Source organism: Arvicola amphibius, chromosome 2 (assembly GCF_903992535.2).
Source record: "Arvicola amphibius chromosome 2, mArvAmp1.2, whole genome shotgun sequence".
Classification (NCBI taxonomy): domain Eukaryota; kingdom Metazoa; phylum Chordata; class Mammalia; order Rodentia; family Cricetidae; genus Arvicola; species Arvicola amphibius.
Window position 1 is genome coordinate 148308007 of NC_052048.2, and position 22413 is coordinate 148330419.

Below are 22413 nucleotides of genomic sequence, written 5' to 3' on the forward strand. Positions count from 1 at the left end.
GTCAATTTCAGATCAACTCTTAAATTTGTATTTTTGTAATCTTAGATCCACCTAAGACCTATACCCAGGATGGTGTGTGTTTGACTGAATCAGGGATGACTCAGTTACAGAGCCTCACCGTTACAGTTCCAAGAAGAAAACGGACAAAACCAAAATTGAAATTGAAGATTATAAATCAGAATAGTGTGGCTGTCCTTCAGACCCCTCCAGACATCCAATCAGAGCATTCAAGAGATGGTGAAATGGATGATAGTCGAGGTAATAACTGTTTGGTCTTCCTTGGGACACATGTGCAAGAATTAGTGGATAGTGTTGCTGGAGAGATGGCTCAAAGGTTAAGAGCACTACTTGCTCTTCCAGAGGTCACAACATGGTGTCTCAATAACCATCTGTAATAAGATCTGGTACCCTATTCTGGCCTGTAGGCAGAATAGTATATGCATAATAAATAAATCTTTCAAAAAACAATTAGTGTATAAAAGAACTTCTGAAAGATACATATTTACAAAGTGTTAGTGTCACACTGTTTAAGGTACCTCATGATGAGAGACTTCTCCATTTTGAGTGATGTTCTGAGACTTGCATTTGCTTGTTTTCTTGTTTTGAATTTTTTGTAATCAAGATCTCTTAAGATCATTGTGTTTGTAAGTGTGGACATTCAGAGGGATTCAGTTAAGTTTGCTGGACTGACTGTCATTCTAAGCCATCCTCTAAGCTTTGTAAATTGGTGATTCATAAACATTTTCTTTACCAGAATAGAACTCATAAGGTTTTTCTATCTGAACTTGTGAGGTAACAAATTAGTTTTAGTAACAGTATTAAGTATAGTACAGAGTAGATTTGTTTGTTTCCTTCTCAGAATGATCACTTCTGCTGTCTTTATTTTGGAGTGATTATTTTCAACTGACTCAGATATAAAGCCATAATTATTTTCGCACCATGTTCTACCATTCAGTAATCTCTCTTAAACATGTATAACAAATGTTGGAAATTACATTAGTGGACAAAATACTTAAGTCATGTTCTTATATCATCATGTTAAAGACAAGATTGCTTTAAAAATTGATTGATAGGTATCTTTTTGAGCTCTTTGTTTCCCCTTTCTTAATTAGCATGTCATACTCCCTGGGAACACAACACTGGGTCATGCATCATGATTCCCACCCCCATCCTGGGGCACAGGATTAGACTGAATGGTTAAGAATGGCTTGGTGGTCTTTTGCTTGACTTTGTTTTCTTTTCTTTTTTTTTCTTTTTCTTCTTTTTTAAAATGTCTTTTGGTGGTTTCTGTATTTGTTGGAATTGCCCAGTCTCATCTGTATGTTTAATTTTTCCAGAAGGAGAACTTATGGATTGTGATGGAAAATCAGAATCTAGTCCTGAGCGGGAAGCTGTGGATGATGAAACTAAGGGCGTAGAAGGAACAGATGGCATAAAAAAGAGGAAAAGAAAACCTTACAGACCAGGTAGATTATATCAACTAGACGCATGTGCTCTCTCCTTCTCTTTCTCATCTCTCCAGATGTGTATGGGTGTTTTACTTTCATATATGTAAGTGCATCATCTGAGTACCTGGTGCCCACAGAGGCCGTTAAGAGTATGTCAGATCTCCTGGAAATGCAGTTAAATAACAATTGTGATCCACCATGTAGATGCTGAGGATTGAATCAGGATCCTCTGGAAACATAGCCAGTGTTCTTAATAGCTGAGCCATTTCTCGAGGCCCCAAGCTAGACATTTCAATATAACAAAACTTATAATGATGACTTACAACTCAATAACTAGTCTATGTGTGGCTTATTACATGGAACTAAAGATGTATTCCTTACATTGAAAAATTTGACTACTTGACAATAAATCATTCCCACAAATATAACCATCTATTTTCCATATTACTTATTTTGTTTTTATTTATGTTGGACTTTTAAAGCAATTCATGTATTTTCTGTACTTCATCAGGTCTCTTGTAAGCATTCATTTTCTAATAATTTTTGTTTTAAACCTTCAGTAATTATGCAGGCAAAAAGATGAATGAAACACCTTGATGAATTTGTAGTATAGTTGATACGTGAGTAATTAAATTCTTTTAAAAATTTTTAGTTCATTTTTATTTATATATGTGTGTATAGTTGTGTGAGTCTATGTGCACCACATGCATTCATAGACACTAGATGGTATCAGATACCCTAAAACTGGAGTGAGAGGGACTTGTGAGATACTGTGTAGGTGCTAGGACCCAAACTCAGGTCCTCTGCGAGAGGAGTGAGTATTCTTAACCACTTATCGTCTATCTTCCCCTAATTTCTTACTTTCCCAGTGTATTTCATGGGTAGAGAAAAAGCTGCCTTTTTTTTTTTACTTCATGGTAAAAAAGGTTTTGGAATTTCTCATTGGAAGTTGTAGGCTTTTCAAATCTCATTTATTAATGTCTGTTTTTAGTGCAATCTCTGTTGTTTTGGTGGATTGTTATCTTATTGGTAAGAGCACTCTATATTCCTTTTAGTTGTAGGTAAGAACTTTCCATTTGTGTTCCCAAGACCTTCAGTGACACCTTTGTTATGAATGAACCACATCTGTCATAGCACTACTACTACTACTACTACTACTTCTTCTTCTTCTTCTTCTTCTTCTTCTTCTTCTTCTTCTTCTTCTTCTTCTTCTTCTTCTTCTTCTTCTTCTTCTTCTTCTTCTTCTTCTTCTTCTTCTTCTTCTTCCTCCTCCTCCTCCTCCTCCTCCTCCTCCCCCCTCCTCCTCCTCCTCCTCCTCCTCCTCCTCCTCCCCCCTCCTCCTTTTTTCTTCTTCTTTTTTCCTCTTTTGGTTTTTTGTGGCAGGGTTTCTCTGTAGCTTTGGAGCCTGTCCTGGAACTCACTCTATAGACCAGGCTGGCCTCGAACTCACAGAGATCCATTTGTCTCTGCCTCCTGAGTGCTGGGATTAACGGTGTGCACCACCACTGCCCAGTGATTTCATTTCTTTTTAATAATTATGTTTCCAAGTATACTGATGTTTTTAGATAGAACTATTCCATTTAGAATGTTAATGCTGTTTTATTCTGTCTTTTCTTTTTTATCTGCCATTTATGGGTGACATCCCTTTATTTGAGGGGTGTTGCAAAGCACTTTACTAGACAAATAGATCATGACAAAAGCTTATAGGATTTAGTGCCTATTAAACTATTAAAATTGCTAAGCATTTTACTAATTTTATTTTGCTTATACTTATGATATGGGAAGGTGTTATTATACCTATTTTACCAATGAATGTACTGAAGAGTAAAATAACTTGCCCACGTTTAGTTAGTAGATAGAATTCTATAGCCTGGCTCCATATTTTGTTTTCCTAGCTACAGAACTTAATGTCTCTGTGACTTCTGGCCTTTTTGACGTGGGATAACTAGATAGTACTGCTGAAGTTATAATGATCAATGAGTTTTAGTTTATTCTCATTTAGTTTTCATCCTCATCATACATGCTGGTCTGCTGAGCTGTTTTCGGGAGCTATAACTTAACAATTATAGAAGGGGAAGCAGAGATATATCAGTTCTTTATATTCAAGCTCTACACTCCCATTTACTGTACTCTGATCTTATCTAGAAGAGGAAATGCAAGTAGTTCTTTCCATACACTAGCAAGTTGTAATCATTATTTGATGTAAGTGATAATAGTAACTTTGACATTTACTTCCAACCTCCTGTACTTTACATAAAAATGAGATTCTTGAGGTTGGAGGGATTGCTTAACAGGTAAAGTGCTTGCCGTGGAAGCATGAAGACCAATCAGAGTTTGGGTCCTCAGCATCTCTGTAAAAGTTTGGGAGTCAAGAGAGGAGGGATCCTGATTCAGCAGCCTCTGGTGTCAAATGAAATATTTTGGCACAATGTATAATAAGGTGGAGAAAGATCAAGGGTAAAATCCAGTGATTAGCTTCTGTCCTCCACATGTATATATATGTACACATGAATGAACACCCCCCATACACAGATATGTTTGCCCCCACACATATATACTCAGGCCTCCGTGCCACATACCTATACACATGCAAAAATGAGATCATTAATTTATATTAAACATGCAAGTGAATTTAGATAAAAGTTCACAATTAAAGACAAAGCCATTCTTGTTACTGTAGAATTCTAGAGACATTTATCACTTTATGTGATTTCTATCTTATATAGGTATTGGTGGATTTATGGTACGACAAAGAAGTCGAACAGGACAAGGAAAAGCCAAAAGATCTCTGATCAGAAAAGATTCTTCAGGCTCAATATCTGAGCAGTTACCTAGCAGAGATGATGGTATAGTACTGATTTTCTTTGATTTAACTCCTTGGGATTTATACTTTGTTGGAATAGACATTCACTAAAGCAATGCTGCCACATATAACCATGTGCTTCTTTTTGGTGGAACAATTAACTTGAATGCTATAGACTTAAGAATATGGTTTTATTTTAGGACGTGTGTGGGATGGTGAGGGATGGGATCTAGTCTTGTAGTTTAGTCTGGTGGCTATTTCCCTACATGGTTTTTATGGCTTCCCTAACTCATGATATTCCTTCCTTAGCTTTCCCAGTGATGCAATTGTAGGCCTTTTCCCCACTTTCCATTTATTACTATGGATGGCATCTGCTATGATGATCCAGACTCCTCACATTTTCTTTGCAAGTTTAAGACCCTACTCCCCCCCCCCCCGCTCCCGCCACCCAAGAAATGTTTTCTGTACTAAATAAGAATAAAAGGATTAACTAACTTAGTTTTATCTGATACTTTCTGCCCATTTTAACAAAGGCCTCTCTTTCCCTGCCTTAGTGGCTTAATATGCAATTTACAGATTATTTAATTTAATTGAAGTGACAGGTTTGTATTTTATAAATATATTTTGTCACCCTTGCTTAAGAAAAAGCTAAGTCATTGTTCAAGCCAGACTTTCCTGTGAATGTTGTACTGGCCAGGTGGTGGCACACATAATCCAGGCAGAGAGACAGGCAGATCTCCCAAATTTGAGGCTAGCATGGTCTGCAGAGTGAGTTCCATGACAGTCAGGGCTTGTCTTGAAAAACCAAAAAGTGATCCGCTTTTCACCTTCAAAAGTGCTTGTCATTACTAATGATCACAAGTTGTATGCTTATATTTTTAAAAATTATGTTTTAAGATGGAATAGGAAGAAATCTGTGATATCCTCAGCATGTCTTTGTAGTATTTCTTGCTTTGCAAAGCTAGTCTTTTTTCCCTTTGAAACTTTAATGAATTTTTAAAAATCAGAAATTCCTTTCTATTTCAGGAACAAGTGTAGTGATTTTTAAGAAGTTTCTTTTTTGACAAAACATGGGCTTAATAATCTCTAAAGAATTTAGTATGTTTAATAAAACTATTGTGTATGTTTTGTTTTCGATTATCCATATTTCTTTAGCCCTATTTTGTAGTTCAATATTTTCATTTGTTTCTAGTAAAACAAAAGCAAATTGATTAATTTTTTATTTCAAATATTGTTTCTTAATCTCTGTTATTTCTCTGATGTTTAATTATTTTATAATTTCATATTAGACTTACTTTCAATTGTCTTTTATCTCATGTAAAAGATTGATTTGTAATATAAAATGTTTGAAGGTATTACTTCATTTGGTAGCACTTTCCGTGTCTGCTGCAGTATTTAATTGTCTATATGTGAAAGGCACACATTGTTGATTTACTTCTCCTCTAGAAAGTCCTCTTGAATGGGGAGCTTATTCCCTGTTTAGATTTTTCCTTTAATGGAAGTAAAGATTCATTTTGACTCAAGCTTTTATAGGTGTGAGTCCATGTTATTTGGAGAGGTGTGTGGGGGGGGGTTGTTTAGAATTTTTAAGAGATGCATCTGCATCTGTTACTTTGAGATCCTACTTTCCTAGAGTTACTTATGCTAAAATCCTCAAGTTTAAAGCACCCCTAAAGTTTACTGCAATAAACTTTAGGGCCATGTCCCATTTTTCCATTTGTAAGTTTTATGGACAGGAATTTTTTTTTAAAGCTTTTTGACAAACGTCAAATTCTATATGACAAATACTTGCTTTTGGTACTGTGGGAGGTGGTTTTAATGAGTTGGTGGTTTGGGTTGGTGTAGTTGTACCTTTTTTTTTTTTTTTTTTTTTTTTAAACAAACTGTCACAGGCAAAAGGGTACTATCCACTGAATTTTCTTCAGGAGTTTGTTAGTAGCCATTTTCTCATAATTCTAATTATCTGGTGTTTTTATCCTTTGCAATCTATAAATGTACTGTTTAGGAATCATGTTACTTTGCTTGGGAATGCTAGTTATTTAGAAAGAGCCAGGCCTTGTGGCATATACCTTTAATCCCAGTACTTGGGAAACTGAGGCAGGTGGATTTTCATGAGTTCAAGGCCAGCCAGCTATACATAGTAATTTTCAGGTCAGCCAGGGGACCCTTCCTACCCCACCCCCCACCCCCGAAAAAGAAAGGCTAGGAATTGTACTAATACTAAATAAATATGAAATGGAATTTTCAAAGCATTTAAAATTTAGAAATGTGCTTTAAGATCTTTGTGTGATATAAAAATTATTTGTTTATTCCTAGCTATGCATATTGGTAAGCTATTAAATTACCATATTTTACTGGAAAGTAAAGTGCCACATATTTATAAACATGGGCTCTTATTTCAGGCTGGAGTGAGCAGTTACCAGATACTCTAGTTGATGAGCCTGTTTCTGTTGCTGAAAGCACTGAAAAAATAAAGAAGAGGTACCGCAAAAGGAAAAATAAGCTCGAAGAAACCTTTCCTGCTTATTTACAAGTAATATTCTGCTTCATATTCTATTGTGTGGTTTGCTAATTTAGGCAATGTATTGAGGCTTTTTTTATGTTTGTTAACATTCTACTCATTCTGTGTAATTTTTTCCTGGTTGACATAAATGACATTCTCTTCATTCGGCTTCATCAAAGAATGAATATTTGCTTTTGTGTGTGCTTTGAATATTGTAGATGTGTATCAACAGTGTTTTTCATGAAGGAATGTGTTTATGTGTGCACATGCAGTCCTGAGGATCATAGCAGAGTTTTGTGAACATAGGAGTTTTCCTGTACTGAACTTGTTTCAACCCTATAAAGTTTGTTTTCTCTCTCTCAGTTAAGTTCTCTTAGTTTTACATGTGCTGTTGGCCATAACATAGACACTTTGTGGATCGGAAATACTTCTTTAAAATCACACATATATGTGCACATGACAAACCTGGCTCCTATTGTTATTTTCATATATCAATACAGTTTATTTGGTTAATTTTATTGAAAAAGTTTTCAGCAGCCAAACCATAGCGTTAATAATTGGTTGCCACATATAGAAACTTGTTAATGAGAGACCTAAGTCAAAGAAAACTGAAGAATTTTTATAAATTTTTGATACAGGATCTTGCTATAAAGTCTCAACTGGCCTTGAACTCCTGATCTTCCTGAGTCAGCCTCCTAAGTTTTGACATTACAAGGTGATTGCTATCATGCTTGGCTATAACAAACATTTATTGTTGTTGTTATTCGCTTTCCAAAATAAATCTGTAATTATGAAGAAAATATTTTTGGTAAACATAGACTACAAAAAAAAGAGGAAGTCTTTTTAGTTTTTATTATAAATGTCAAATCACAAAAGACTTGAAAGATATATTAGGGAGAATGCCATCTTAGAGGCAGGGTAGATTGTAAACATCCTCATCTACTACTTAATTCTCGGTTCCTATTTTATTCTTCCCACTCCTTTATTTCTTCACAGGTAAAAATTAAATTGGAATACACTATCATTAAGTGTCTACCTTAATTTTAGTACTTAGCACCATTCCTATCATCCAGAACTAGGTTTTAGGTAGATGTCTTGCTTAAGGTACATATTTTTTTAACCTTAATTTTCCACTGCAGGGTTTCTCTGTGTAGCCCTGGCTATCCTGGAATTAGCTCTTTAGACCAGACTGACTTCAAACTCAGAGATCCACCTGCTTCTGCCTCCCGAGCGCCAGGATTAAAGGTGTGCTCCACCAGGCCCCTTATATGTTTGTCTTAAAAAATATTTTTAATTACAAGGTAACTTGCTCAATTTTCTTCTCTAGTAATTACACTACTAGCTTTAGCTTTGTGTGTATATATGTGTGTGTAGAAGTCTGGATGTGAATACACATTCACTATGGGCAGAGGTCAAAAGTCAATCTCAGGTTATTCAAAGGTGTCGGCCTTTATTTTATTTATTTTTGGACAGAGTCTTTTTATTGTGATTTGTGATTCATTGAATCAGTTGGAATGGTTGACCAGTAAACCTCAATTATAGTCTCAACACTAGATTTACAAGCATATGCCACCAGAATTTTATTATGAATTTTAAGGGTTGAACTTAGATCTTCCTCATGAGCTATATTCCCAGCCCCTAGACTACTAACCTTTTAACTATCTATATGTGGGTTACAGAGCTTATCCTTTAAATCAGAGTCTGTGTGTCTATTATAGGTGTGTATCAACAGTAAGCCTGTGTGTTTGTGTTTAGAAATTCACATCTGATGTCTTCTTCTAAAACTAACTTTCTTTCTGTCTGTCTGTCTTTCCTTCTTATCCCCTTCCTCCTTCTCCTCCTCCTCCTCTTCCTCCTCCTCCTCCTCCTCCTCCTCCTCCTCCTCATCATCATCATTATTGTGTGTGTGGTGCCTTCTATGGTGTTGACATTGATGTCAGGTAACAACTTTTGGGAGTCAGTCTTCTCCTTCCACTGTGGAATGTGGGTGTCAGGCTTACACACTAATGCCATCTCACCATCCACTGTCTACTTTTGCCAGAGTATCTTCACTGAACTTAGGGATGCTCACTGTTTTGGCCACTCTGACTGGCCTCTGGGATCTACTTGTCTCTGTTCATCTTCCTCCACCCACTCATCCAAGAGTTACAGAGCTTCTTCCTTTAACTTGGGTGCCTAGAGATCTAGGCTTAGATCCACATACTTACATAACAAACTTTTTATGCACTGAGTCATCGCCTCAACTTTTGTGGTGCTTTTTAAAGCATCAATTTTATCAGTAGGAAAATACTCCTTGTTTTGTCTGTCTTTGTGTGCTTCTTTGTTTTTGCCTTCTCCCTTCCCTCTCATCCCTCCCTCTCCTCACTCATTCTTCTCCCCCCTCCTCTCCCCTTCCCTTTCTTCCTCTTCCTCCTTCTACCCTGACCTCTCACCCCTGACCTGTCTGTCTTCTCTAAGACAGGGTCTCACTGTGAAGTCCTGGGTCACCTGGAACTAACTCTAGACCAGGCTGGCCATTGAACTCAGAGGTCTGTCTTCTTCTGCCACCTGACTGATGGAATTAAAAGACATGTACCACTTGCTCTTGATATTTTTTAAGGCAGAATTTTAATAGGCTGTCGGTCTTACAAATAATATATATTCCTATAATCCTCTACTATAAGCCTTCCTCTCCTTTCCTCTCTCCTCTCCTTGCTCTTTTATACATACAGTGTCTCTTGTAACCTTGCTGGTCTTGAACCCTGGGTTCATGCATGTTGGTACACACTTTACTAACTGAAGTAGTACTAACTGAAGTAGTTAGTACTACTAGCCTCTAACCTGCACCTAAAGCTGTTTTACAATTTAACAATAACAAAAAGACCTTAATTGCATGTTTCTTACAGGGTAAAATAAAATATTTTTATTTTTATTTTATGTATATGAGTATTTTGTATGTCTAAGTATGTCTGTGTATTTCATCATTGCCTGGTGCCCACAGAGACCAGAAGAAGGCATGGATTCCCTGAAACTAGAGTTCCATAGAATTGTGAGACTCCATATTGATGCTGGGACTCTTTGGAAGAGCAACAGTGCTCGTAACCATTAAGCCATCTCTCCATTTCCAGCACCATGTTCACTTTCTAATATGAATGAGTGGCATATAAATGAATTGGGTTTCTTATATCTTTAACAACCAGGATAAAAGGCATGTAGCCCTACACTTGGACCCCTTACCTCTTTTCTTGATAGTCTTTTCGGGATGTACTGAGAAGTTGATCTGCTCCTTTACCTTTGGATCTGTTTGCTATCTGTAATCCATATTTAGAAACTCCTTTAGCTTACCATCAAAGTATGGAAGCTGGCCAGCTATTTGCAAAGGAGCATTTAAATATGCTCTCTTTCTTGGCCATTCTTTCGTTCCCTTCTTTTTTTTCTTCTTTTCCTTTTTTTTGGTTGGTGTGTGTATGTGTGTATGTGCACACAGCGCACATATGTGTGTGTTTAATTGACTTTTATATTTTCTTTATTTTTTAAAAGACACTTTTAATGCAGACCAGATTTGTCTGAAACTAGATGTGTAGCCAAGAATGATCTTGAACTGCTTATCTTCTTGCCTCTGTCTCTGTAGTGTTGGAATACAGGTAAGAGCCAACATGTCTGGTTTTAAAAGGAGCCTCTAAACATAGTGAATATTAATCTGTTGAGGTGGTTTTTGCTTCTAAGCTTGATGCCCTAATTTTGATCCCTAGAACCACAGTGAGGAAGGAGAAAACTGACCCCTACAAGTTGTCTTTTAGATTCACACATGCCACGGCGCGTGTGTATTATCATGTGTCTGTAAAGAGCTTTTGTCCTAGATCTGTACTCTTGTTGTGGTTCATTCTTAGAGTTCGCCACACTGTCTAGTTGAAAACCACATGGAGCTTCTCTTTGATGTTAACTCTAAGGAATGAAAAACTTACCAAATGTGGCATATGCCTTTAATCCCAGCACTTGGGGGGCAGATCTCTGAGTTCAAGGACAGCCTGGTCTACAGAGCAAGTTCCAGGATAGCCAGGGCTACACAGAGAACTCTTGACTTGAAAACAAATAAACAAAAAACAAAAACAGTAAAGCTTACCAAATTTATTAGAGTATTACAAACATTAAATATCAGGAAAGTCATCATGAGTCATTAAAAGTTTTGTTATTGGTGTTCTCAGGTTATTGAAGTTTATACTTATGGAATTCCACCAGTGATTGATTTCTAAGCATCAAAGATGTTTTATGCTCTTCAGCATTCTTTTATAATATTTGAAATCCTTATAGATTTTCAAATACAATTTTCATAGCTTATTCATTTTAAAAATCTGAAATATTTGAATAGGATATCAAATATCTTCCAGAATTAATCCAGTGTGGGGGTGGGGTGGGGGTTGGTATGTGTGCGTGTGCTAGTGTATCATATATCATTGTATTTGAATAGAGAGAAGTAAAGGACCACTTCAGATGTTGGGCCTCGTCTTGCATCTTGTTTGAGACAGGTTCTCTGCTGCTTTACTGTGTGTAACATATTAGCTGGCCCATGAACATTTGGGGATTCTACCATCTCTGCTTTCTGTCTTGCCATATAGGTACACTGGGTTTACTGACATGTGCTACCGTTCTGGCAATACATGGTTTCTGGGGATTCTAGCTCAGTTCCTCACAATAGTGCAGCAAGCACTTTCACTACTGAGTCCATGCCTAAGCCCTCCAGTGACTGTTCTAAAATTAGTATTACTAACATTGTCTTTGGATTTTTATTGCTATAATAAAACAACACAGTCATAAACAACTTGGGGAGGAAAGGGTTTATCTCAGCTTGAAACTCTCAGGTCACACTCTGGGAGGTCAGGGAGGAATCTGTAAGCAAGAACTAAAGCAAAGGCTGTGGATGGCTACTGCTACTGTTTTGATTCCCATTGCCTTTTGAACCTGCCTTCTTAGAGTACCTGGGGCTACCAGCCTGGGCGATCCCCAGTGAGCTGTGCCCTGTCACAACAGTCAGTCAAGGAAATGCACCACAGGCTTGCCTACAGGGCAGCTTGGTGGGGGGCATTTTCTCCAAAGTGTCTGTAGCTTGTGTCAGGTTGACATAAAAGCAGCCAGCACAAACATTATTTGCCCCCTTCCAATTTTGTGTAATTTATTTTATATTCTTACGAAAGTCTTCATTTTCACCTTTTGTTGGACCTTTCTTTCAACTGTCTTTCTTTTGGTCATACATTTCAGAACTTTACTTTGATAATATGGGTTTATATACTTTTAATTATTTATGTGTACTTGCAAATCCATGACACACTTGTGGAGGAAGACAGCTTGCAGAAATCAGTTGTATCCTTCCACTGTGTGATTCCCAAGAATTGAACTGAGATTGTCATGCTTTCTGGCAAGTACCTTTATTTGCTGAGTCATCTCACTAGTCCTCTTTATATACTTTTAAAATCCGTTTTTCAGTCTGGTGATATAGCCCAGTTCGATATTCTTGCCTGACATATGTGAGGCCTGAGTTTCAAATTACAGCTTCAGTTTCCAGTGCTGCAAGAAACAACAGCCTATTGCCCCCCTTCATTTTGTAGTGTGACTATTGATCTATCTTCCTGCTACAGACACTAGGGCTGTTTTTACTTAAAGAGTTATGAAAAGAAAGTGCCTGTGAACCTTTTATTTGTGTGTCTATGGCAGGCGTATAATGTTATTAACTCCTGCCAACTCTGGATTCCTTTATCCAGAGAGACCAGAGTAGAAAATATTCTAATTTAGGGTTGCTGGGTTGAAATAAATGAAGGGAAGTTCTGAGGTTCTCCTTCTGTCTTCTGTGTTGATCTTGAGGAGTTCTGAGAAGAACTCACCTTGAAGCTCTGCCCCTCTAGTAGAGAAATGTTCATCTAGGTAAATTAACTGAAAGCTAGCAGCCTTTCCTGGATCACAAACATTCCATGCATGGACCTAAGTCCTTCAGATTCATAGCGTACATCCTCTGATGTGGGTATGCTTCAGCGTGAGGTTACTGTAGACAATAGAGGTGTGCAGATCCTGGATTAGTAGATCAGAATCTTCTCAGTAGGTAAGCTATACATACTGATTATATTTGTGAAGCGTGTCTATTCCTGTGCTATTAATTAAGAAGCCAATAACATCAAAAACATCTATCAGTTTCAAAATTTCATTGTAGATTAGTCTCAGTGAGTTATTCTAAGTGAATCATTTTCCAATTCCTAGAAACACATTTGACACATTGTATTTATATTTGTTTAAGTTTGTTTTTGACAAATATATCAAAATTAATTTAACAATTTTTACAAAACCAACAGGATTGCCGGGCGGTGGTGGCACACGCCTTTAATCTCAGCACTCGGGAGGCAGAGGCAGGCGGATCTATATGAGTTCGAGGTCAGCCTGGTCTACAAGAGCTAGTTCCAGAACAGGCTCCAAAGCTACAGAGAAACCCTGTCTCAAAAAAAAAAAAAAAAAAAACCAAAAACAAACAAACAAACAAAAAAACCACACAAAAAAGACACCCCCCCTAAAAGAAACAGGATCTTTGTATATTTCTGTATTCAGTTTTTATATTGTGGAATGCAAAGTTTTTCTTGTCAAAATGATGACAGGATAATGTTAGCTTTATAGAATTTAAAACTAATTATTTTCTTATATGTTTGTCTTTCTCTAGGAAGCATTTTTTGGAAAAGATCTTCTAGATACCAGCAGACAAAACAAGCTGAGTTTAGATAATCTATCAGAAGATGCAGCTCAGCTTTCATATAAAACAGGTTTCTTGGATCCTTCCTCAGATCCGCTACTGAGTTCATCTTCTGCTTCAGCAAAACCTGGAACTCAGGGTACGTAGATTATTTCACAGGTATTTTCTTTATGCCACATGTCATTTACCTTCTAGTTAATATAAAACACTTCTTAGAAATACTTTTGTATTTTGATTTCATATACGTTATTAAAGTTAACTTTATTGAAATATAATTTATGTTCAATAAAAGTAGCATTTTTAGTGGAAAGTTCTACAAGACTTGTCAAATTAACCTACCAGTATGATAATCATCAAAATCAGGAATTTGAGGGTCAGCCTCATCTGCAAAGCAAGTTGCAGGACAGGCAGGGATACAAAGAGAAACTCTGTCTCAAACAAAACAAGTAAACAAAAGCTGGAAAATTAATGTCTCCAGTTGGGAATTGTTTGTAAATAGTATGATATATCGACATGTAGTTTCTTACCACAAACAGACACTCTGTACCAGTTAGTTCATTGTTGTGATAAGGGGCTGTCCAGTGTCTTGCAGTATAATTATTGTCACTTCTGATCTCCTGAGGTCATAACTATTAAAGATTTCTCCTTCTGAATATAGTGGTATACGCCTTTAATCCCAGCAGTTGGGAGACAGAGTCAGATGGGTCTTTATTCAAGGCCTGGTCTATATAGTGAATTCTAGAACAGCCAGAGTTCCATGGTGAGATCTTGTCTCTCAAAAGACCTAAACAAACAAATAAATGTATGTGTGTATGTCTCCAGTAATTTTAAATCATCAGTGAACAAAATTGCTCCTTGTTGAGAACCACTGTGCAGATGTAGGGTATGTAGGTACTATTAAAATCAGAAGAGGGAGAGTTGAGGGATGGCTCTTTAGGTAAATGGTTTGCTTTGCAGTTACAAGGACCTACGTTTGATCCCTAGAACCTGTATGAAAATTCTGGATTTGGTGGTGTTTATTTGTAATCCCAATATTGAGGAATTGCAAACAGGAAGATCACTGTGACTTACTTCCTAGACATTCTAGTTTAATTGTTAAGCTCAGGCCAGTGAGGCTCTGTGTTAAAGGGAGGTGGATTTTCCTGATGATGACACCTGAGAATGTCTTCCACTCTACACATGCTTTGGTGTATGTGCACATGCATGCATACACACACACACACACACACACACACACACAGAGAGAGAGAGAGAGAGAGAAAATATACATATATACTATCTATACAAACCTGCATGTACAGTTTTAAAACCTAGAGTCATAAAGGAGGCTAAAGATGTAGTTCAATTGGTAGAATCTTTGGCTATCATGCATGAAGCATTGGGTTTGATTCCAGTACCTCATAAACTGGATGAGGTGGCATGTGCCTATATTCCCATTTAAGAAGTGGAAGCAAGAGGGTCAATTTCAAGATATAATCCATTATGTAGTGAGTTCAGAGACAGTCTGGGCAGCATAAAACCCCCAGCCTCATGAAGAAAAATATAAAGTGAAGGAAAGAGAGGAGACACGTGTTTTTCAGTATTTATATCAATTTAAGAGTTACAATCACAATGTGTTTTTTTTTTCTATAATCTATAATACTATCAATTATAGTGTGATTTTTTTTTCTGGCAAGCTTTGTTTTGCACTTTGTTAGTCTTTAATCTTATAAACCCATTTTAGAAAAAATATTGTAAATAGAAGTATACTAAATAATGACTTTCAGTATTAAGTAATTAAAGTTTATTTTACCCACATTGTCCTGCCATGAAATACAGTTGACTTTCTTATGCTATAGGTTATATCTGCAAAAGCAAAAGACTAATTTAAGGGATTCGAGTACCTGAAGATTTTTGTATCTTTCTTTAGGGCTGTCTTACATACCAAAGGACAACATGTACAAACTTTTACTTTTGATTTGACTTCCTTGAAATAATTGTAGGAAGTCTTATCTCTTCTCAGGCAAATAAACAATGATTAACAAAGAAGGATGGAAAGATGGGAGCATGATTTTGTTTAGTCTTACCAGATTCATACAAATAATTACTTTGTTTTATTTTATGATTTTTTAAAGTACTCATTAGTTCTTATTCATATGTTTTAAACATTGTATAATGACTGGTTATTTCAAAGAATATGTTAGAAATATTATGACATGTGACGAGTTAAATGGCTGTTATTTGGATTTGAATTTTGTGAGGATAAGGTCTGAGTTGAATGGGGACACAGGATAGGACATAAGTTGATACAAGTGTTTCTTACATAAAATTTCCTAAGATGTGATGATTCTGTAGTAAGGCCAGAACTTAGACTAGAACAGCACTCATTACAAAACATAAATGTAGGCTTTTTTTTTCAATTAATCTACTTCTTGCCTGTATATAGAAAGTTTAATGAATGAAAGTTGCCTTTTTGAACATTTCGTTTAATGTAGACATGAACACACTTAACAAAATAATATTTGTTATTATTTTATGTACATGGAGGTTTTACCTGAATGTATGTTGTGCACTAAGTTTGCAAATGATGCCCATGGAGGCCAGAAGAGGGCACAGATCCCTTGAAACTGGAGTTTAATCAGAAATGGTTGTGAACCGCCATGTGGATGCTAGGAATTGAACTTGGTCCCTTTAGAGCAGCCAGTGCTCTTCTCTGCTGAACCATCACTCCAGCCCCAGGGATGGATGTTTAAAAACCTGTCTTAAAATGTTTGTGATATAATTTTTATATAGCAAGTTTTCATTACTTGAAAGTAAAAGGGCTTTTTCATTAATGCTTGCCCTGTAAACTAAAGGCCCTGAATTTGAGTTCAGAACTCATGTTTAAAAATTGAGCATGGTTTCATATGGTAATAATTGCAGTACTGGGAAGGTGGAGAAGATTCTCAGGGCTTGTTGATGGCCAGCCTAGTCTAGAGTTTCAGGCCAGCAAAAGACTTTATTTTCAAGAACAAGGTGAGTGACACCTTATGAATGACACTGAAATTGGCCTTTAGTACCTCCCATGTGCAAGCATACACACACATACACACACACACACACACACACACACACACACACACACACACATACACACATACCAATCTGTAGAAAGTATTTCATACATATACTTAATTTGAAGTATTATAAATATATATATATTTAAAGTTTTATGTATTTTACAAATATGGATGTTTAACATGCATATATATGTGTAACATGTGCATGTCAGGTGCACTAGAAAATCAGAGAGAGCTTGGATCCCCTGGAATAGTATGGCTGCTGGGAACCAAACCTAGTCCTTTGCAAGAGCAAGTACTCTTGATCACTGAGCCATCTCCCCAGTTCTGTGGTGTGGGTGCGTGGGTATGGTGTGTATTTTAAGGATTTATTTATTTATGTGTATGTGAATATTTTGCCTTATATGTTTTGTTCACACATGTATGTGCACTGTCCACGGAGGCCAGAAGGGGGCATTGGATCTCCCAGAACTGGAGTTATAGTTGGTTGTTAGCTGACATGTGGGTACTGGGAACTGAACCTGTGCCCTCTGTCAGCGCAAAAAAAAAAATTACTCAAACTCCTGGAGTGTTATTTTTATGCCATAAAAAAATTGTTGCCTTTAATTAAAATACACTTGAAAAAGCTTAAAACTTTCAAATATTCTTAGTTGAGTGGCTAAGGTGATTACTACTGGTAACCTTAGTAAGAGTTTCACTATTTTCTTACTTGATTATGTAAAAATCTTTAGAATCCTCCTCTTTTCATCATTCACATTTTTTATTTTTACTTCTCCGTAGTTTGGTCTCTACTTTCAAAATAAACCCCAAAGTCAGCTTCACCATTCAACTTTTCTACCATGCAGTAGTAACTCAAATTGCCTTTCATTCATCCTGCACAAGGTCGCCAGGCTTCTAATGCCTCCATCCCACCATACTTTTCTTCCCCAGTGTGTTCTGCTTGTGTCTTCCAGTATTCTTATGCTTCCCTCAAACTCCACAGCAAAGCCCAGTCTTCACCACACTCTTGAAAACTTTGTCCAGGCTTGCACTGGCTATGACATCTGTCTTTTTGACTCTCGCTGTGATTCCTTTAACCACTTTGGCCTTCTGTGTCTGCTAGGATAGCTGATTCCCATATGTGTACAGTGTTTTCACCTACTTTGTCCTTTGTTTTACTTAGCTCTCTAAATAATGGAGAAAAATAAGAACCAACAATGGAATCAGTCAGGAAAACAATCAAAAAATTACTTGAATTAGCAAACTCCTTTCTATAGTAACCCTAAATGTAGATGGTCTTGTTTGTTTTGAAACAGAATGTTGCAGTGAAACCATGGCTTATCCAGAACTTGATATGGAGATCAGGCTGACCTCCGGCTCTAGAGACCCTCTTACCTCTGCTTGCTGCTAAGCTGATGACCTTAGCTTGATCCTTAAGTCCCACATAGTGGCTGGAGAAAATCCGTTCCTGCAGGCTCTCCTCTGACCCCTCACACAGACTGAGGCTTGTGCATGCTTTTTCCTTTCTTCCCATACTAAATGTAGAAGAGAGAGTATTAACAAACTTTTAACCATATTAACCAAAAAAAGACAGAAGATTCAAAGTGAAGCAAAAGGAGATGAAACTAGTGATGAAAACGGAGACATAACAGATACTGAAGAGATTCAGTGGCTAATTAGGAGATATTTGGAAAATCAAACTATAAAAAGCTAGAAAATGCTGAATATGCATAAATTATTAGTCGCATATGACCTATTAGTTAAATCTCCCTCCCCCCCCCCCCCCCCCCCTCGCTTTTAAGAGTCAAAGTCTATCCCAGCACATGGGATGGAGAGGCGGGCAGATCTCTATGAGTTCAAGGCTAGCCTGTTCTATATAGTGAGCTCTACAATATCCAGAACAAACAGTGAGACCTTGTCTCCAAAACAAAACAATCAAAAACCTCAAAACCAACAACAGAGTCAAAACATGGGACCTGACAGTTCTAATGAGCTAGACTTGGCCATCGAGCTCTAGGCCAGTTAAACAGACAAGTGTGAAAGTGAAAAGCAAAGAAGAGATGTAACATTGTCATATGAGTAAGAAGAGCAGAGAAGTCCAATGACCTCTCCTCCTCTACATCCCCCTCCCCAGTCCATCTCAAGTCCTGATATGAGGTTTTGGTTTAAACAGAATCCAGTCATGGGGAGGGTGTGGTCTCACCCATCATTGACCCATCATTATTTGGACTCTGATCTCTTCCTTCAAGGTGGTTGACAAAAGTCAGACTGTGTGAAATCTCTTGCAGGGAGACAAACTCACATCAGCCTTTTCCTTCTCCCAGCATGAGACTACTTGAGAAATCCTGTTTCTTGGGGTCCACTCTTTCAGTAGTCTAAAAGCTGAAGAGAAGGTGCAAGTGTCTCTTTCATGTATTTTCATTCCTGCCAGACCTATTCTTCAACAACATCAGGATTCATATTTATGTTTGAGAGACTCCACCCTTAGCCCCACACATTGCGTACTAACTCCACACTGCGTATGGGGCTGCTTCTTTGTCAAGAAAGGCAGCCAGGCAGAGCGCTCTCTCTCTGTCTGTCTCTCTCTCTCTCTCTCTCTCTCTCTCTCTCTCTCTCTCTCTCTCTCTCTCTCTCTCTCTCTCCCTCCCTCCTGTCATACACACCCCCCACTTCTCCCCTCTCCCTCTCCTCCCCCTTCTCTTCTCCCTCCCCTCTCTCTCTGTCCTGGAACTTGCCTTATAGACACTGGCCTCAAACTTTACCTGCCTCTGCCTCCCAATGCTGAGGTTAAATGCTTGTGCCACCACCATCCAAATCAAGAGACTATTAACAACTTAAACATAGCCATAGAAAGCAAAGTTAAACATCTCTTTTATCATGAAAATACTAGTTCTGAAGATGTTAGCCATAGAGGGAACATACCTCAATATTACAAGGATATAATAGGGAAAATTTATAGTTAGCATACTAAATTGGGTAAATTTGAAAGCATTCCCTCTGAAATCAGGTAAGAGTACGTACTGTCTCTATTCAGTACAGTGCTTGAAATATTATGGTACAGGAACAAAGCAAAATAAAAAGATTAAAAAATCAGAAAGAAATTCTGTTATCTTTATTTGTGGCCAGTCTAATACTGTACTAAAAGACTTCCCCAGAAAATTCGAAAAAGTAACAGGTGACAATTTATATCCACAAATCAGTAGTTTTTCTATATGCTAATAACAAATTTGCTAAGAAATAAGTCAGGAAACTAGTCCCCTTCACAGTAAGTAACTAAGACCAAAATACACAGGTATACGCCTAATGAGAGAGATAAAGGACAATTACAATGAAAAAATTGGGGATACCACTAGGAAAGAGAAATATAATTCATGTTCATAGGTCCACAGAACTAATATTGTGAGATCAGCTTTACTGCCTAAAGTTTGTAGGACATTGCATTCTTTAAAAAAGTCACAGTGGAGTTCCTCAAAGAATTGGGGGAAAAGTCAATTGAAACTGCCAAAGCCCCTGAATAAACAGCACAGTCTTTAGCAGAAACAGTAGTGCTGATACGGAGGCATTACCACAGCACCAAATTTTAGGTTATACTGTGGAACTATTGCAACTTGAATATGATCCTGGCACAAAATATGAGCATAGAGATCTGTGGAATGGAATAGAAGATGCAGGAATAAAAACATAACAGTTACAGTTACCCAATATTTGTGTACTATCCAAAAACAAATTTGGAAGAAAAGGTAATATCTTCAACAAATAATGCTGGGAAATGTACATATTTGCATGTCAACTATGTATTTGACAGAATTAATATATAAACTCTGTAAGGAACTAAAGGTTAACTACCACCCCCTAAAAAAACTTGTTAGTTAGTCAACAGGAAAACTTAGACTGTTTCCACAAGAAGAAATATCAGTGTTCAGTGAATACATGAAAAATGTTCTACATCCTTAGTCATCAAGAAAACGCAAATTAACTGATGTGATGGCACACCCTTTTAGCCCAAAACTGGGGAGGTAAAGGCAAGCAGATCTCTGTGAGTTCAAGGGCAGACTGGTCTACATAGGCTCTCTAGGATAGCGAAAGCTACATAGTGAGATCCTGTCTCAAAAAATGAGAGGAGGGACAGGTAATGCCTATTTAAACTATAGTGGAATTCCAGTCACAATGGCTGGGTTGAGAAAACAACAACATATGCTGACAAAGGATACAGTAGAAATGGAACTCTTAGAGACTGCTGGTGGGAATGGAAAGTCATAGAGCCACTGTGGAAATCATTATAGAGGTTTGTCCAGAAACTCAAAACTAGTATATGATCCAGCTGTGCGGCTACCTAATATATATACCCAAGAGAACTGAAGTCAGCTTCCCACAGAAATCCTGGCATATTTATATTTATTGTATCCTCACAATACCAAAGATGTGAAAGTAGGCTGATGTCAATCAACAGATGATTGTACAGAGAGAGCATAAAGAGACAGTGTGGGACAGAAGCACCAGCTGATAGGGGCTGTAAATGAGCATGTAATAATTTTGATGTGTACGAAACATAATACAAGTATATGAAAATGTTATAGTGAAAAGCATCATTTTGTATGTTAGCAAAAATTTCAAGTCAAAGAGACTTGAAAACTGTATGTGGCAAAAACTACTTGTGGACAGTCATCTCTGGAAATGTCATTTCTTTCTATTTTTCAAATATATCCCTCCCAGCCTGTTTTTTATTTCCTTACTTCATTGTTATTTATGAGTAAGTGAGCCCATGAGAACAGGTCATTTGTTAACAGTTCATCTTGTTCCAGTGACTTGGACAATGTCTATAGACATAGGTCTTTGGTATTAAGACAAGTCTTCTGGTTAACAATTAATCAGTACTCAACAAACAGGAACAGAAGTAGTAGATGCCTGGCTTATGCCTTACTAGAAATTTCTGAATATTAAGTCCATTTTTCATGCTTTTTTTACATTGTACTGTATTTCTAGATGTCATTCTTAGTTATTCCACTTAAGTAAAATTAATTTTCATTTTATAAGATTTTGATTTTATTTTTATTGCTTAATGGTCTTCAGTTTTTATCTCTTTTTGTCAATATACATCAGTCTTGAAAACAAAATCTGAAATTTTAATGTTTTGTTAACCAAAAAATAAGTACCTTTGATTTTAATTCCTTAAAGTCGTGATGGTCTTAAATTTTTATCACTCTGCCAGTTGCCTCAGCAGCTGCTATATTCTAGATACTTAGGACATTTTAGAATATTGTGTCTAGGAAAATACTTAATTTTCATATACTTACTATATTTAGGTACTGCTGATGACCCATTAGCTGATATTTCTGAAGTCTTAAACACAGATGATGACATTCTTGGAATAATCTCAGATGATCTTGCAAAATCAGTTGATCATTCAGGTATACATGAATACTGTTTGCCTGATTTCTGTTTTGTGATTTAAGAGCTGTATGGATGTGGAACACTTTTATTTTTCCCAATAATGGAAGTGGGTTTGATGTTTTGCTTTGATTTTTTTTTTTTAATGTGTCAAAAAAGCCAGTATTCAATCTTCCTTGACTGGCTTTAGGAGGGGACATAACAAGTTGGCTCATTCCTGTTACCTAATTGCATCAGATTTAAGGCATGTTGCCTTAAAAGTCTTGCTGCACTTTCTCCTCTTTTTGTGTGTTTTCCCTTCCTTCCCACTTCTGTGGTAATCATCCATTTTATTTGATTTGGGTCTTGTAGGTCTTGATTTATGCACTTTCCAGGTTGGGAGCTCACCCTTCCCTTTTGGTAAGAACTGAGCGATGGATAGCTCTGACTAGAAGTAGTCTTTCTTAGTAGTGATCTCAGCTGGAGCAACCTGTAGGTGCATGCGTGTTCATTAGTAGTGCTAATGCGTCACTAATCCATACTTTGCCTTTCCCTTCTTGTGTACAGCT

At 37.1% G+C, this 22413-nt stretch overlaps 1 protein-coding gene across 9 annotated transcripts in view; it reads left to right on the forward strand.

The window, feature by feature from the left end:
* Kmt2c (lysine methyltransferase 2C) overlaps positions 1–22413 on the forward strand; it is a 219907-nt gene that overhangs the window by 141935 nt on the left and 55559 nt on the right. For 8 of the 9 annotated variants that reach the window (XM_038321056.1, XM_038321060.1, XM_038321059.1 and 5 more), the window contains 6 exons: positions 46–258; positions 1338–1466; positions 4175–4294; positions 6654–6784; positions 13431–13599; positions 21781–21885. In XM_038321056.1, coding sequence (XP_038176984.1) covers positions 46–258; positions 1338–1466; positions 4175–4294; positions 6654–6784; positions 13431–13599; positions 21781–21885 — 867 coding nt within the window. The remainder of the gene's footprint in view (positions 1–45; positions 259–1337; positions 1467–4174; positions 4295–6653; positions 6785–13430; positions 13600–21780; positions 21886–22413) is intronic. The other variant, XM_038321062.1, reaches the window with a different exon arrangement.